The sequence below is a fragment of the Ranitomeya imitator genome, chromosome 4 (genome assembly GCF_032444005.1).
Source record: "Ranitomeya imitator isolate aRanImi1 chromosome 4, aRanImi1.pri, whole genome shotgun sequence".
Taxonomy (NCBI): Eukaryota; Metazoa; Chordata; class Amphibia; order Anura; family Dendrobatidae; genus Ranitomeya; species Ranitomeya imitator.
In genome coordinates, this window is record NC_091285.1 from 86,112,589 (window position 1) to 86,127,440 (window position 14,852).

The 14,852-nt window shown below is 49.7% G+C and overlaps 1 protein-coding gene across 1 annotated transcript in view; it reads right to left on the reverse strand.

Annotated features, from left to right (window-relative positions):
• The window catches only part of ANKHD1 (ankyrin repeat and KH domain containing 1), a 226,002-nt gene extending 211,667 nt beyond the window's left edge, over positions 1-14,335 (reverse strand). Inside the window, exon 1 of the mRNA XM_069763859.1 lies at positions 13,955-14,335. Coding sequence (XP_069619960.1) covers positions 13,955-14,191 — 237 coding nt within the window. The 5' untranslated portion in view covers positions 14,192-14,335. The remainder of the gene's footprint in view (positions 1-13,954) is intronic.
• Between the last annotated feature and the right edge of the window lie 517 nt (positions 14,336-14,852).

Consider the following 14,852-nt stretch of genomic DNA (forward strand, 5'->3'; position numbering starts at 1 on the left):
ATGTGTTCTCAGTCTGCTTATGCTTCGCACTCTTGCGGCTCTGTCTGGTCTGTACCATTATGGCTTTACCTCTGCTCCGCACTCCTGTGGTTCTGCTCCGTTCTACTCTGCTCCTGTTGCTGCAGTTATGTCTTGCTGCAGCTCCTCTCCGCATTCTTTGTGGTTCTGCTCTGCTTTGCTGCTGCAGTAATCTCCTGCTGCAGCTCCTCTCTGCATTCCTTGCGGTTTCACTCTGCTTTGCTTCTGTTGCTGCTCCATTTCCTGCTGCTCTACCATTCCTATCCACAGCCTTGCGATTCTCTTCCGGTGTGAACAGGTCTCAACCTGTTCCTTCATACTACATATCCGTACCTGCACCTCCTGTGTGAACAGGTTCCTACCTGTTCCTTCATACACACCAACCGTGCCTGCCAGCCCTGTGTCTCTGCCGTGCCTGCCAGCCCTGTGTCTCTGCCGTGCCAGCCTACTCGTCAGAATCTCATCCGTGCTCATCTGCTAGTCCTGCCTGATGCCCGCACCAATCCTGGTGTTCCTGCTTCCCAAGTGGGATCAGCAGCCACAGCCAGACAACACCCTGGAGTAGCACCAGGCTTGTGCAACAGGCAGCAGCCAGACCTCACCATCAGAGGCTCCAGTGAAGACCAAGGCAGCTGTCAGTTACGCCCCTTCCAGGGTAGTCTTGCTCGTGGCACAGTGGGGCCACAAAACTCCCCCCCCCCCCGAGCTCGCGCCCACCAGTCAGGTCGTGAGCGTGACAATGACGCCAACGAGCCTAGAATTGACATTGAGTCTCTTAAGGTCCATTTTGTATCTTCGATATTTGATCACTTGATTCAGGAGTCTCAGGTTTATGATGATCCGATGTTTCCCTGAGAGCTTTTTTTTTTTTTTTTTTTACCAAGAATAGTTGAGAATAGTGACCTTCCCCTATTTCCTGATGTGGTACCTGGGAAAATCACCCCTGCCTGAAGCAGACCCTGGAAATGCAACAGCAAGGATTCTCGAAGATGTGGAGACTGTAGGGATGTAACTGTCATCAGGAGTTGAGGGGGAGGACTCTCGAATTGCAATCTCAAGCCGTCCCTTATGGAACGCAGGACCAACTTGTTTGTGGAGATGGCCTGCCACTGGTCGAGGAAACCAGAGTCGACCACGACAGGAGAGCAGTCATTGCTTCTCAGGGGACTGCCGATGTTGGGGGGGGACAAGGATGTTTACCCCCTTTTGGATAACTCCACCGACCATTATTCTATTCATAATATATCTGACTAGGAAGGGTAGAGAGTGGGTGCTGTCATGGACTCATTAAAAGGGTATTACCGGTAAGTAATCTGGCTTTTTACCCTTCGCCACGACAGCACCCACGAGAGATTGGCAGAGAACTGTCACATGGGTGGGAGGACAGCGCTACCAAAAGCCAAGTTAGATGAAGACAGGTCAAGCCTATAATGATTGTAGAAAGTTGAAGGTGTCGACCAGGTTGCGGCCTTAGGCTAGGTTTACATTGCGTTAGTGCAGTCCGTTTAGCGCTTACGCTAACGGACTGCGTTAACACAATTGCCGAAAAGGGATCGCGTTATACGATCGCGATAGAGCATCTGCGCTAACGGGAACGGACCCAAAAACGCTGCATGCAGCGTTCGAGTGTCCGTCACAAAATAACGGCACATCACTAACGCATGCCAATAATGGCATGCGTTAGCGATGCGCTACATAATTGCGGGCAATGGGTGCGCTAACGGATCCGTTACAAAGCGTTAGTGCCGCTATGAAATTGATTCTGTCAGCGGACACCCACTAACGCAATGTGAACCTAGCCTTACATATAAAGTCAATGCAGATGTTCACTTTCTCTGTCCACGAGGATGCCATACCCTGACGAAGCCTGGTCTGCCAGGCGATACGCGTGGGGACATCGTACCACCAGGTTGTATTACTATGGGGGGTTTCCTCCTATTTATGCTTTAAATATCTAGTGATATTGTATATTGGTGGCTTCTCAGCCCTTTCTTTGGCTCATATCTTGCCTATTTTTATTGTTATAGATTAAATCTTTGTGCCTTATTTTCACTATTTTTTGATTGGTTCTTTAGGGACCTATATGGCACGATTTTTTGATTTTTTCTAGGCATTACTAGCGCATATACCCCATGAGCCAATTGGTCTGTGTTTAGTCGCCTTATTACATCTAGGTATGGTCTTTATCACCTGTGTTGTTGTGATGTTGTCTACTTGTTTTTAATTGTGTTTTTATCGTTTTGTAGTGTGTTTTTTTGATCTGTTAATAAAATCAGTCTATTTATCTTATTTATTTTGTTTGTATTCTTTGATGGAGTGCGTATTTTTGCAGTAATGCTTTTCTTTTTTGTTACATATTCTATCTTAATTCCATCTCTAATAATATTTAGAATCCACGAATTTGATGTTATCTTTTGCCATTGAGGGAGGAATAGTTTTAGCCTACCACCTACCGGGGTGACCAGGGTTTTAATATTTATTGTCTCTACGGAAGGGGGGGCCTTTAAACATAATACCCCTTTGTTTTTCTTCCTTTGTAGCCCACCGCGATGGTCTTTCATTTTGTCTTTTACCAAATGGTCTTCTTCTGAAAGTCTTCCTATAAAAAGGAATTGAGGGGTCAGGGAAGGTTTTTATCCTTTCTTTGGCTTTTTTAAGGAGGTCATCCAGGGCTTTTCTGAAAAGAAACTCACCCTCACATGGGATAGCACAGATCTTTGTCTTTGACTGCATATCTCCCTTCCAAATCTTCATCCATAGGGCTCGTCGGGCATTATTTACCAGACCTCCTGATCTTGCTGCAAGACGTACAGTGTCAGCTGATGAGTCAGCCATGAAGGCTGCAGCCCCTTTAATTAATGGTATTGCCTCCAGCAATTTTTGTCTAGAGACTCTCTGTTCTACCTGTTGATCCAATTGATCAATCCAGACAAGCATTGACCTAGCAGTACATGTGCTGGCAATAGCTGGCTTAAATATGCCTGTGGAAGCTTCCCATGTTCTTTTTAATGTCAACTCTGCTTTCCGGTCTAAAGGATCAGAAAGTAGGCATGCTTCTTCTACTGGTAAAGCTGAAGTGGAAGCGAATGCTGCATCCACTTTTGGAATCTTAGTCCATAATGTAAGCTCATCATCGCTAAACGGGTATTTCCTTTTGGAGGCTGATGGGAGAAAACCCTTCTGATCTGGTTTTTCCCATTCTCTCTTTATCAATGCATTAACGGCAGGGATAACCAGAAACGCTCTCCTTTTCCTCTCCGCTAACCCTGCAAACATGATATCTTGCGTTGCTTGGTCATCCTTTGTATCTTCACAACCTATTGAATTTCTGATTGATTTTACTAGGTTGTCAACCCCATCAAGGGGAAAACAAGACCAACCTTCAATGTCAGACGGTGCTGAAGATGAGGATGATGCATGTGAAGAGTCCGAGTAGATTACGCCATCATCATCGGACTCAGAGCTAGACACTTTTTCCGCTACTAGTTTTTTTTAGGGGGTGTGCTTGCTTGATGGCCTGCAACTCTTCCCTGATTATGGCCTGTATATCCATAACGGACATGGATGGTCCCTGCATGGTTTCACTAATGCATTGCTTGCAGAGTTTTTTTAGGATAGGAGTCGGAGGGGTTGATCACACAATGCACACTGTTTATGTTTAGATTTGTTTCTTTTTGGCCTGGGGGAAAATGTTGTGGAAAAGTGTGTCAGCTTAATAGGTAGAGGGTTTTTTACACTCACCCAGTGAAGCTGTATGGTACCGGATCAGGTGGCCGAAGCGCCGTTCTGGACCTTGAATCCGCGGCCTCACTTTTACGGCTGACGTCCGAGGACCTCCTGCTGGCTGAATCACCCGCTGGGTCCACTGTCTTGCCTGGGGATGACATGTTGCATCACCTGTGCGCCTGCAACCATCCCCCTTTTAAGCAGAATATCCGTTGTGGGTTTTTTTTTCTTCTCAGCGGTGTACTGCGCATGAGCAAAACCGCACTTTTCCCCACCGCTGTGCTGTGTGCCCCGGAAGTGCCAAGATCACTTCCGGGTGGCAATGGAGCTTTTTGCCGGTGTGCGCATGCGCGGCCGCGTCTCACCTCGGCCCACGCTATGGAGCGGCGCTCCTGGCTGCTGCTGCACCTGGTGACTGTGCGGCGGACCCCCAGACCTTCATATGTTGTCCGGCGTCCCAAAGCTCTTCATAGCCCGCACCTTTACCGCAGCAATCGTCAGAGAGACCGGGTGGCTTCTCCGGATCCTGCTCTCACTGTGTCTGTCAGACGAGGGGGGAGCCGTCTAACGGAATCTCCCCCGACGCTGCATCTGGACTGCATCCCCTGCCGTTCCCGCAGAGACCGCACAGATGCCCCTGGCCCAGGTATGGTCTTCTGCAAATCCGGAGAATCCAGAGATCCTGTCCCCTGGGAACAGGAAACCTAAACTGAGGAGGAGAGGTGGACCGCCCCTTTTATGCTTCTGTAGGTTTCCTGTTCCTTGGGGCGGATCCCCATCTCTCCAGTGGGTGCTGTCATGGTGAAGGGTAAAATAAGACATAACAAAAAAGTGTGAAACAACTGAAATTAAGTATATAATTCCACATGTGTTAATTCATAGTTTTGATGCCTTCAGTGTGAATGTAAAATTTTCATAGTCATGAAAATACAGAAAAATCTTTAAATGAGGCGTGTCCAAACTTTCGGTTTGTAATGTATGCCTACTGGAGGCGGACACCAAAATAGTAGACTGCGGGGAAGAAGCCCTGACGGGACTGAAGAACATGTGACAAAACATAATATGAAAGCTACCTTAGGGTATGTGCATACGATCAGTTAACGCTGAGGGTTGGACACTGGGTACTTGGGCAGCATCCAGATATTACAGCGTAGTGGATGGGATTTGAAGAAATCCCGTGCCCACTGGGCGTGAGCATCCGCCTGCGGCTCACCTGCTGAGATGGACATGCGGCGCATCTTCCCAGACTGCAGCATGTCTATCTTGCAGAGACGCGAATCTCCGCAAGGTAAATGCCACCCGTACAATGAATAGGGCACAGTGATTTCACACGATTCAATTAAAACATGCAGAATCACCTGCGTTCGATAGCCGATAGCGCTTTGGACACAGCGGACATGTGCTACGCCTAAAGCGCTGCCACTTCCTGATTCTCTAAGACAAACACACTGATTCCAGGATCCAAGTTCTCAAATATTCCCTCACATAGCTGTTACTTTCATGTAGCCATAAATTTACAACACACTATACAATTGTTAATCTGGTCTCATCAGTGTTCACTCAGGCAGCCCAGCTATCTCTGCATGGATGCGGTCTTTCTGGTCACATACCTACTGTGCTCCCATGGGATAGGGACAAGTACTTCCATCTGCAGTCCTTAGACAATTGGTATGCACCAGAACTGAATGGTGAACACTGTGCACGACAATTAGGAAACAGTTCACATCAAGTGACTGCTGATAGCAGAAGCAAGATGCAGTGACTACAGGCCTATGGTGAAGAAGCATAGTGGAATCTACCCAGAACTCCAAACTGGAAAAGCTTTGCCACAACCACATGGATCTCCAAATTAAAAATGTATCGGCCAATTACTACCTAGCGAACCCATTACTAGAGAGGAGCAAGCCAAGTCCAATGAAAGACTGGGAGGGGAGGCAGAAACTTCGATCCTCACTCAGGACTTGAACCATTTAATCACCTATGGAAAATTATAAAGTACTAGACTGTGGCCCGATTCTAATGCATCGGGTATTCTAGAATATGCATGTCCCCGTAGTATATGGACAATGATGATTCCAGAATTCGCGGCAGACTGTGCCCGTCGCTGATTGGTCGAGGCAACCTTTATGACATCATCATCACCATGGCAACCATGACATCATCGCTGTGCCCGTCTGATTGGTCGAGGCCTGGCGGCCTCGACCAATCAGAGACGCGGGATGTCTACGTCCTTTATGACATCATCGTCGCTGTGCCCGTCGCTGATTGGTCGAGGCCGCCAGGCCTCGACCAATCAGAGAGCCGGGATTTCCAGGACAGACAGAAAGACAGACAGAGAGACGGAAAAACCCTTAGACAATTATATATATATATAGATGTAGTTAACTTCTCAAAAACCCCAAGCACGACCTCTCGTGCATCTGTCTTCTATAGAGACAGGAAAAAAAAACCTGCAGGGTGGAGGCGGGAGGGGCCTTTTAACCTGCATGTGTCCCTACAGAGACAGGGATAGTCATCCTCCTATTGCAACGTCAGAAGAAATGTCCTGGAAAGTTAGTATTTCACTGATACAATGATAAACAATTAAAGGGATAGTTCAGGACTAATATTGATGACATATCTATAGATCGTCGGATTTCAACAATCAATAAGCTGTTATCTGCTCTGGGAACCCCAGATGTAAGTGACGCAAGTCATGGAACACCAGAGCGCTATACTCTAATGGTCACTGACAACTCGACGAGCACTTTATTTTTCTCCCAGTTTAAAGTTCAATCCGGTTGCTGCTGATGCAGATATTAACTGATCGGTGTGGAGTGCAAATGATCTCACACTGAAGACTTAGCCTATAGATAACAACAATATGTGAGATCCCTGACAATTCCTTTAAAACTTCAGACTTACAACAGTCATCCCCCTCTTCAGACTCAATGGTAACCATCATAGACAGGATTACAAATAAAAGGCTCTACCCAACAGATCTCACCGGAGACAGAATTCACAACTGGTGATGTCACAGTTCACCTGCTCCCCCTCCCTTCACAGTGAACATTTCCCTGTTCAGAGCATGCTCATGCCCTGTATATTTTGCTCTAAAAAAATAAAAAATAAAAAATAAAAAAAATACTCCCAATGTTTCAGAGGAAATCTACATTAAGAGATATGACTGGGAACAAGGCCAATTTAGCTGCACCCCGAAGGCCAGCTCTTCACAATGCCGATCCAGGTGATCGAGCCAAGTTGTTGACTTGTCGGAACGGTGGGTCCCAAGCAGCTTCTTCCTGCTCGCTCCCATGGAGTGACAGGTCTCTTCCTGCCTGTATGTATAGAGAGAGACCCGTCACAAGGGGGAAGTGGCCGGGAGAGGCTGCCAGAAACACACTTGTAAAACTAGCCGCCAGGTCAGTTTTAGGCTATGTGCACACGTAGTAAGATCCTCTGCGGATTTTTCCGCAGCGGATTTTATAAATCTGCATTGGAAAACCGCTGCGGTTTTTACTGTGGATTTATTGCGGATTCTGCTGCGGTTTTACATCTGCAGTTTACTATTGGAGCAGGTGTAAAACTGCTGCGGATTCCGCACAAAGAATTGACATGCTGCGGAAAATAATCTGCTGTGCTTCCGCACGTCTTTTTCTGCAGCATGTGCACTGCGGATTTCATTTCCCATAGGTTTACATTGTACTGTAAACTCATGGGAAACTGCTGCGGATCCGCAGCTGCGGAAACGCTGCGGATCCGCAGCAAAATCCGCATCGTGTGCACATAGCCTTATAGTATTGAACACCACAAAAAAAAAAAAAAATATATATATATATATATATATATATATATATATGCAACAACCTCTTTACAAGAGCCACACTCTAAAGTGAATCAGCAGACCAACATGAGAAAACAGAGCGCAAAAAGTCTCAAAATAGTATTTTATTTCAATATTTATAGATGAACAGCCATAAATAAGACACAAACAGAGCACTCCTGAAAAAGGTGGTGCCAGCATACATGGGGGAAAAAAACTTAGAATTATTTCATATATGGATTTTACATCAGGGCCTATGAACATTATGGCCTCTAACCAAATACTCCTAGTCAAAGAAAAGAGGAACTATGACTGTGCTAAACAATTTTTAGATTGAACAATCTTCTAAGTCTAATATTTACATTTAAGATGGTATGTGAATGTACTGGGTAGAGTGTACATTTGCTGGCCCACCAACCCCAATGCTTTTTTCACCCAAGGCTTCATCAGCGTGCGTTGGGGTTGGTGGGCCAGCACATGTACACTCTACCCGGTACATTCACAAACCATCTTTAATGTAAATATTAGACTAATTTTTAGCAACAGTCATAGTTCCTCTTTTCTTTGACTAGGGGTATTTGGTTAGAGGCCATAATATAGAAAGGCCCTGATGTAAAATCCATATATGAAATAATTCTCTGCTAAGTTTTTTTCCCATGTATGCTGGCACCACCTTTTTCAGGAGTGCTCTGTGTCTTATTTATGGCTGTTCGTTTATAAATATTGAAATAAAATGCTATTTTGTGACTTATTTTTGCAGTCGGTTTTCTCATGTTGGTCTGCAGTTTTATAGTATGTTTTTACCTCTGAAACATCACAACATTTTAGAGTCAAACATACATGGCTGAAATCATACCGCCAGTGTCCAATACATGCTGCCCTTGGATCGGCCAGCATGCATCAGCTGTCAGATTCCCTTTAATGTACAGTCGCAATACCAGGAACTCCCACTTCACCTAAAGGTTCCTTCACACTCAGCGACGCTGCAGCGAGACCAACAACGATGTCGATCGCTGCAGCGTCGCTGTTTGGTCGCTGGAGAGCTGTCACACAGATGGCTCTCCAGCGACCAACGATCCCGAGGTCCCCGGGTAACCAGGGTAAACATCGGGTTACTAAGCGCAGGGCCGCGCTTAGTAACCCGATGTTTACCCTGGTTACCAGCGTAAAAGTAAAAAAAACAAACACTACATACTTACCTACCGCTGTCTGTCCTCCAGCGCTGTGCTCTGCACTCCTCCTGTACTGGCTGTGAGCACAGCGGCCGGAAAGCAGAGCGGTGACGTCACCGCTCTGCTTTCCGGCTGACCGACGCTCACAGCCAGTGCAGGAGGAGAGCAGAGCAGAGCGCCGGGGACAGACAGCGGTAGGTAAGTATGTAGTGTTTGTTTTTTTAACTTTTACGCTGGTAACCAGGGTAAACATCGGGTTACTAAGCGCAGCCCTGCGCTTAGTAACCCGATGTTTACCCTGGTTACCAGTGAAGACATCGCTGGATCGGTGTCACACATGCCGATCCAGCGATGTCTTCAGGGAGTCCAGCGACGAAATAAAGTTCTGGACTTTCCTCAGCGACCAACGATCTCCCAGCAGGGGCCTGATCGTTGGTCGCTGTCACACAGAACGATTTCCTTAACGATATCGTTGCTACGTCACAAAAAGCAACGATATCGTTAACGGTATCGTTATGTGTGAAGGTACCTTAAGACCCAGCTTTGAAACTACCATCAAGGGTGCACAGCCGACTCCTGTCAATATGGGTTGCAAGAAAACATTCATATTAGTATTTCTATTTAAAAGAATGACCACAATTGACAAAATGTATGCAAATACTTAATAAAGTAATGTGTAACCATAACTGCTTGTAGGAATATCACAAAGTATCAATGCAAATGGGCTCAGATTACAGATGGACTACAGCAACAGCAGCCAATCCTAACATCACCCACTTATCTGGGTTTAGCTGTACACAGATGGGTTAAAGGGGTTGTCCCAACTGAAAAATTGGCTCAGAAATGTCCCATTGGAATATATTCCCATTCTAGTGTAGGAGTTCAGAGTCCTGTTCTTAGACTAGTTGGGGACCCAGTGGTGAGGACCCCCGGTGATTAGCATATCATTTCCTATACATACCTAATAAAGAATTTGTTCCAACTTGGCAACTTAAAGGGGGTCCACTACTGCACCACCCATTGTTAAATGACAAGTGGCTGAAAGAAAGACAATCATCTACCAGATCAAGCCTGCTCCAGCCATGTTGCCTGACAATCACGTGATATTGACATGTCTCTTAAACCGCTGCAGCCGATCAGTGGCCGCTGATGGACTGTAGCAGTCACATTAGCGAGAGAGAGAGCCAACACCAACGTCGCTGGAATAGCGTCGGTTCGGGAGGAGAGTACAATTTTTCCTGAGGGACTTTAGGCTTTAAAAGCATGTCCATTACTAGACAACCCATTCTGAAATTCTAAAGCCCCCCACGCAAAGTCAAACAGAAAATCTTAAAGATATAACTCAACAGACATTCAGCTCAACAATTCCAGGGTGAACAGAATGACAATGAAGTTACAGGGCGCAGAACAGTGTACAGTGACTGCGTAGTGCCCACTCAGATGACTAGAATAGAGCAGGAAAGGGAAATTATAATATTCTGTGCGTTCAATACTGCCATTACATGCACTTCACTACAAAGGAATTTCCGAGCCCTGCATCACCCTGCCTTTACTTAGCGCATTTTGGCCAACAGGATCCCTTTCGGATCACTTGTATGTGGGTGCTGAATGGTGCAGTCTAAAGAGCCTATTTACAGTGAGGCTTGCCAAAACAGCTGACCACATGCTGTACCTGGTGGCCTTTCTACTCTGCTCCAATTGAGAACGTCCATGGAGACAAGGATTGGGCATGTTGATTTACAGACTGATCCTTTGGTTCTACCTGTAGATAAGCCACCAGAGGTGTCGGGCAGGGCTGAAGATGGCAGTACACAAGAACATCGGGCCTGCAGACAGCTTGCTTCCGACTCCGCAACACACGGGCGCTTGGCTCAGCCAGACATTCATGTGCTTTCAAGGGGGAGAGGAGAAAGCTGCAGCCTGTTACAGATGACCTGAAAACGAAGCTTGAGGTCCAACGTTCTCTCTCATATGTATTGTGGGCCTTACTCCACCCTCACATACCATACACCAATGGCCTCAGTGCAGATCTCAGCATATAAGGCACCTGACTACTGAGAACTGTCATCGGATGCACGAAGCAGTGGGGACCTCCAGGGCGGCGGTGTTGGAGGGGCAGCAGACTGATCTGATGAAGGTCCGTGTACTGGGGGCCTTACTCCACCCTCACATGCCGTACACCAATGGCCTCAGTGCAGATCTCGGAATATAAGGCACCTGACTGCTGAGAACTGGGATTGGACGCATGGAACAGTGTGGACCACCAAGATGGTGGTGCTGGAGGAGCAACAGACTAATCTGATGAAGGTCTATGTATTGGGGGCCTTACTCCACCCTCACGCACCCTACACCAATGGCCTCAGTACAGATCTCGGCATATAAGGCACCTGACTGCTGAGAACTGGGATCGGATGCACGAAGCAGTGGGGACCTCCAGGGCGCAGTGCTGGAGGGGCAGCAGACTGATCTGATGAAGGTCCGTGTACTGGGGGCCTTACTCCACCCTCACATGCTGTACACCAATGGCCTCAGTGCAGATCTCGGCATATAAGGCACCTGACTGCTGAGAACTGGGATTGGAAGCATGGAGCAGTGGGGACCACCAGGGCGGTGGTGCTGGAGGGGCAGCAGACTGATCTGATGACGGTACGTGTATTGGGGGCCTTACTCCACCCTCACGCATCCTACACTAATGGCCTCAGTGCAGATCTCGGAATATAAGGCACCTGACTGCTGAGAACTGAGATTGGACGCATGGAGCAGTGGGGACCACCAGGGCGGCTGTGTTGGAGGGGCAGCAGGCTGATCTGATGAAGGTACGTGTATTGGGGGCGCCTTACTCCACCCTCACGCACCCTAGACCAATGGCCTCCGTACAGATCTCGGCATATAAGGCACCTGACTGCTGAGAACTGGGATTGGACGCATGGAGCAGTGGGGACCACCAGGGCGGCAGTGTTGGAGGGGCAGCAGACTGATCTGATGACGGTACGTGTATTGGGGGCCTTACTCCACCCTCACATGCTGTACACCAATGGCCTCAGTGCAGATCTCGGCATATAAGGCACCTGACTGCTGAGAACTGGGATTGGAAGCATGGAACAGTGGGGACCACCAGGGCGGCCGTGTTGGAGGGGCAGCAGGCTGATCTGATGAAGGTACGTGTATTGGGGGCGCCTTACTCCACCCTCACGCACCCTAGACCAATGGCCTCCGTACAGATCTCGGCATATAAGGCACCTGACTGCTGAGAACTGGGATTGGACGCATGGAGCAGTGGGGACCACCAGGGCGGCAGTGTTGGAGGGGCAGCAGACTGATCTGATGACGGTACGTGTATTGGGGGCCTTACTCCACCCTCACATGCTGTACACCAATGGCCTCAGTGCAGATCTCGGCATATAAGGCACCTGACTGCTGAGAACTGGGATTGGAAGCATGGAACAGTGGGGACCACCAGGGCGGCCGTGTTGGAGGGGCAGCAGGCTGATCTGATGAAGGTACGTGTATTGGGGGCACCTTACTCCACCCTCACCCTCCCTAGACCAATGGCCTCCGTACAGATCTCGGCATATAAGGCACCTGACTGCTGAGAACTGGGATTGGACGCATGGAGCAGTGGGGACCACCAGGGCGGTGGTGCTGGAGGGGCAGCAGACTGATCTGATGACGGTACGTGTATTGGGGGCGCCTTACTCCACCCTCACGCACCCTAGACCAATGGCCTCCGTACAGATCTCGGAATATAAGGCACCTGACTGCTGAGAACTGAGATTGGACGCATGGAGCAGTGGGGACCACCAGGGCGGCCGTGTTGGAGGGGCAGCAGGCTGATCTGATGACGGTACGTGTATTGGGGGCGCCTTACTCCACCCTCACGCACCCTAGACCAATGGCCTCAGTGCAGATCTCGGCATATAAGGCACCTGACTGCTGAGAACTGGGATTGGAAGCATGGAACAGTGGGGACCACCAGGGCGGCCGTGTTGGAGGGGCAGCAGGCTGATCTGATGACGGTACGTGTATTGGGGGCGCCTTACTCCACCCTCACGCACCCTAGACCAATGGCCTCAGTGCAGATCTCGGCATATAAGGCACCTGACTGCTGAGAACTGGGATTGGACGCATGGAGCAGTGGGGACCACCAGGGCGGCAGTGTTGGAGGGGCAGCAGACTGATCTGATGACGGTACGTGTATTGGGGGCCTTACTCCACCCTCACATGCTGTACACCAATGGCCTCAGTGCAGATCTCGGCATATAAGGCACCTGACTGCTGAGAACTGGGATTGGAAGCATGGAACAGTGGGGACCACCAGGGCGGCCGTGTTGGAGGGGCAGCAGGCTGATCTGATGACGGTACGTGTATTGGGGGCACCTTACTCCACCCTCACGCACCCTAGACCAATGGCCTCCGTACAGATCTCGGCATATAAGGCACCTGACTGCTGAGAACTGGGATTGGACGCATGGAGCAGTGGGGACCACCAGGGCGGTGGTGCTGGAGGGGCAGCAGACTGATCTGATGACGGTACGTGTATTGGGGGCGCCTTACTCCACCCTCACGCACCCTAGACCAATGGCCTCCGTACAGATCTCGGCATATAAGGCACCTGACTGCTGAGAACTGAGATTGGACGCATGGAGCAGTGGGGACCACCAGGGCGGCCGTGTTGGAGGGGCAGCAGGCTGATCTGATGACGGTACGTGTATTGGGGGCGCCTTACTCCACCCTCACGCACCCTAGACCAATGGCCTCAGTGCAGATCTCGGCATATAAGGCACCTGACTGCTGAGAACTGGGATTGGACGCATGGAGCAGTGGGGACCACCAGGGCGGCAGTGTTGGAGGGGCAGCAGACTGATCTGATGAATCCGGTTTATTTTTTTTTAGAAAACCAATGTGGCGGAATAAGAAGGGCGAATTAGGTTTTGTAGAACCTGTCAGAAGAGGTCGCGTCAAGGACTTCGGCTCCTTGGGATTTTAGGTTTCCCCCTTTCCCCAGGAGGAAGAGGCAAACAAGGAAAACCCTGGTGATGGGGGCGGATTTCCTGCGGGCCCCCGGTGTCACCCAGCAGGGAGCAGCCCTGCCACACTCAGGCCTAGGCACTGGGAGCCAGCCAGGTCCCAGCACAACTTACACTGGGCTCCACCAGCGCAGCGGTGGCTGCCAAATCTAGGAGTGCGCGGAGCAGGCCAAGAGGAGACGGCGCAGGCAGCGCTGGGCGCCACTTACTTCAGAGACCTCGTCGTCGTCGCTGCCGGAGCCCGCACCGGAGGACAGCACGGCGGCTGCCGCCAGCTTAAAGTCCAGCGTGTCCCCTCCCGCGGGCAGGTCGGCGAGGAAATGCACCTTCTTTCCGGGCAGGAAAACTTCAGCCTCTATGCCGAGGGGCGAGAGCGGAGTCACCGAGTCTATCTCATGCTCGTAGCCGCCGGTGAGCATTCCCGTGCCGAGCTCCGGATTCTGCATGGCGCCGTGTCTGGAGCGCAGCGCACCGACGATCACTTTCCGGGGCCCGCTACACACAGCCCGACACACAACACATTGGAAGTTCGCGAAAAAAAATCCTAAAACGTCTCCCCATGAACTTCTGCCACACTATCTTGCTGTTCTGTAAGCACCGCCCCTAGGCTGCAAAGTGCTCATTGATTGGTGGCGATCAGAGGCATTCAGCTTGCGATTGGCCGAGGAGCCTGTCACTCATAATAAAGTCAGCCTCGCTTTCAGCCTGAGTTTACTGCCCTTACATCCCCTGGGGTACCGCCCCTCTTCCTGAATGACATGCGGATAAGGTACGCCAATCACGTGACGTCAGAGCGTACGGCATTTCTGCAAGTCTTTCAGGTAACGCTTGCGTGACAGCCTAGGGGCGGGGCCGGATCCGCGGAAACTAGTCACGCAGGGCTGTAGAGGCAGTGCGCATGTGCGCGTCAGTGAGGAGGCTGCTTGAGTTGTGCCCAGTGCTGCCTGTGTACCTCGCAGCGCGCTGGTTGCGTTGACCCCGTCCTCAGTATGGGCGCCATGTGCCCTCTATGCTAGAGCCGTCACTGGCATGAGCTTTCTGGCCACCTCTTTATCACCTGTGGGGTCTTATCAGGTAATACTGGCCGTTGTCTGTCCACACTACTAA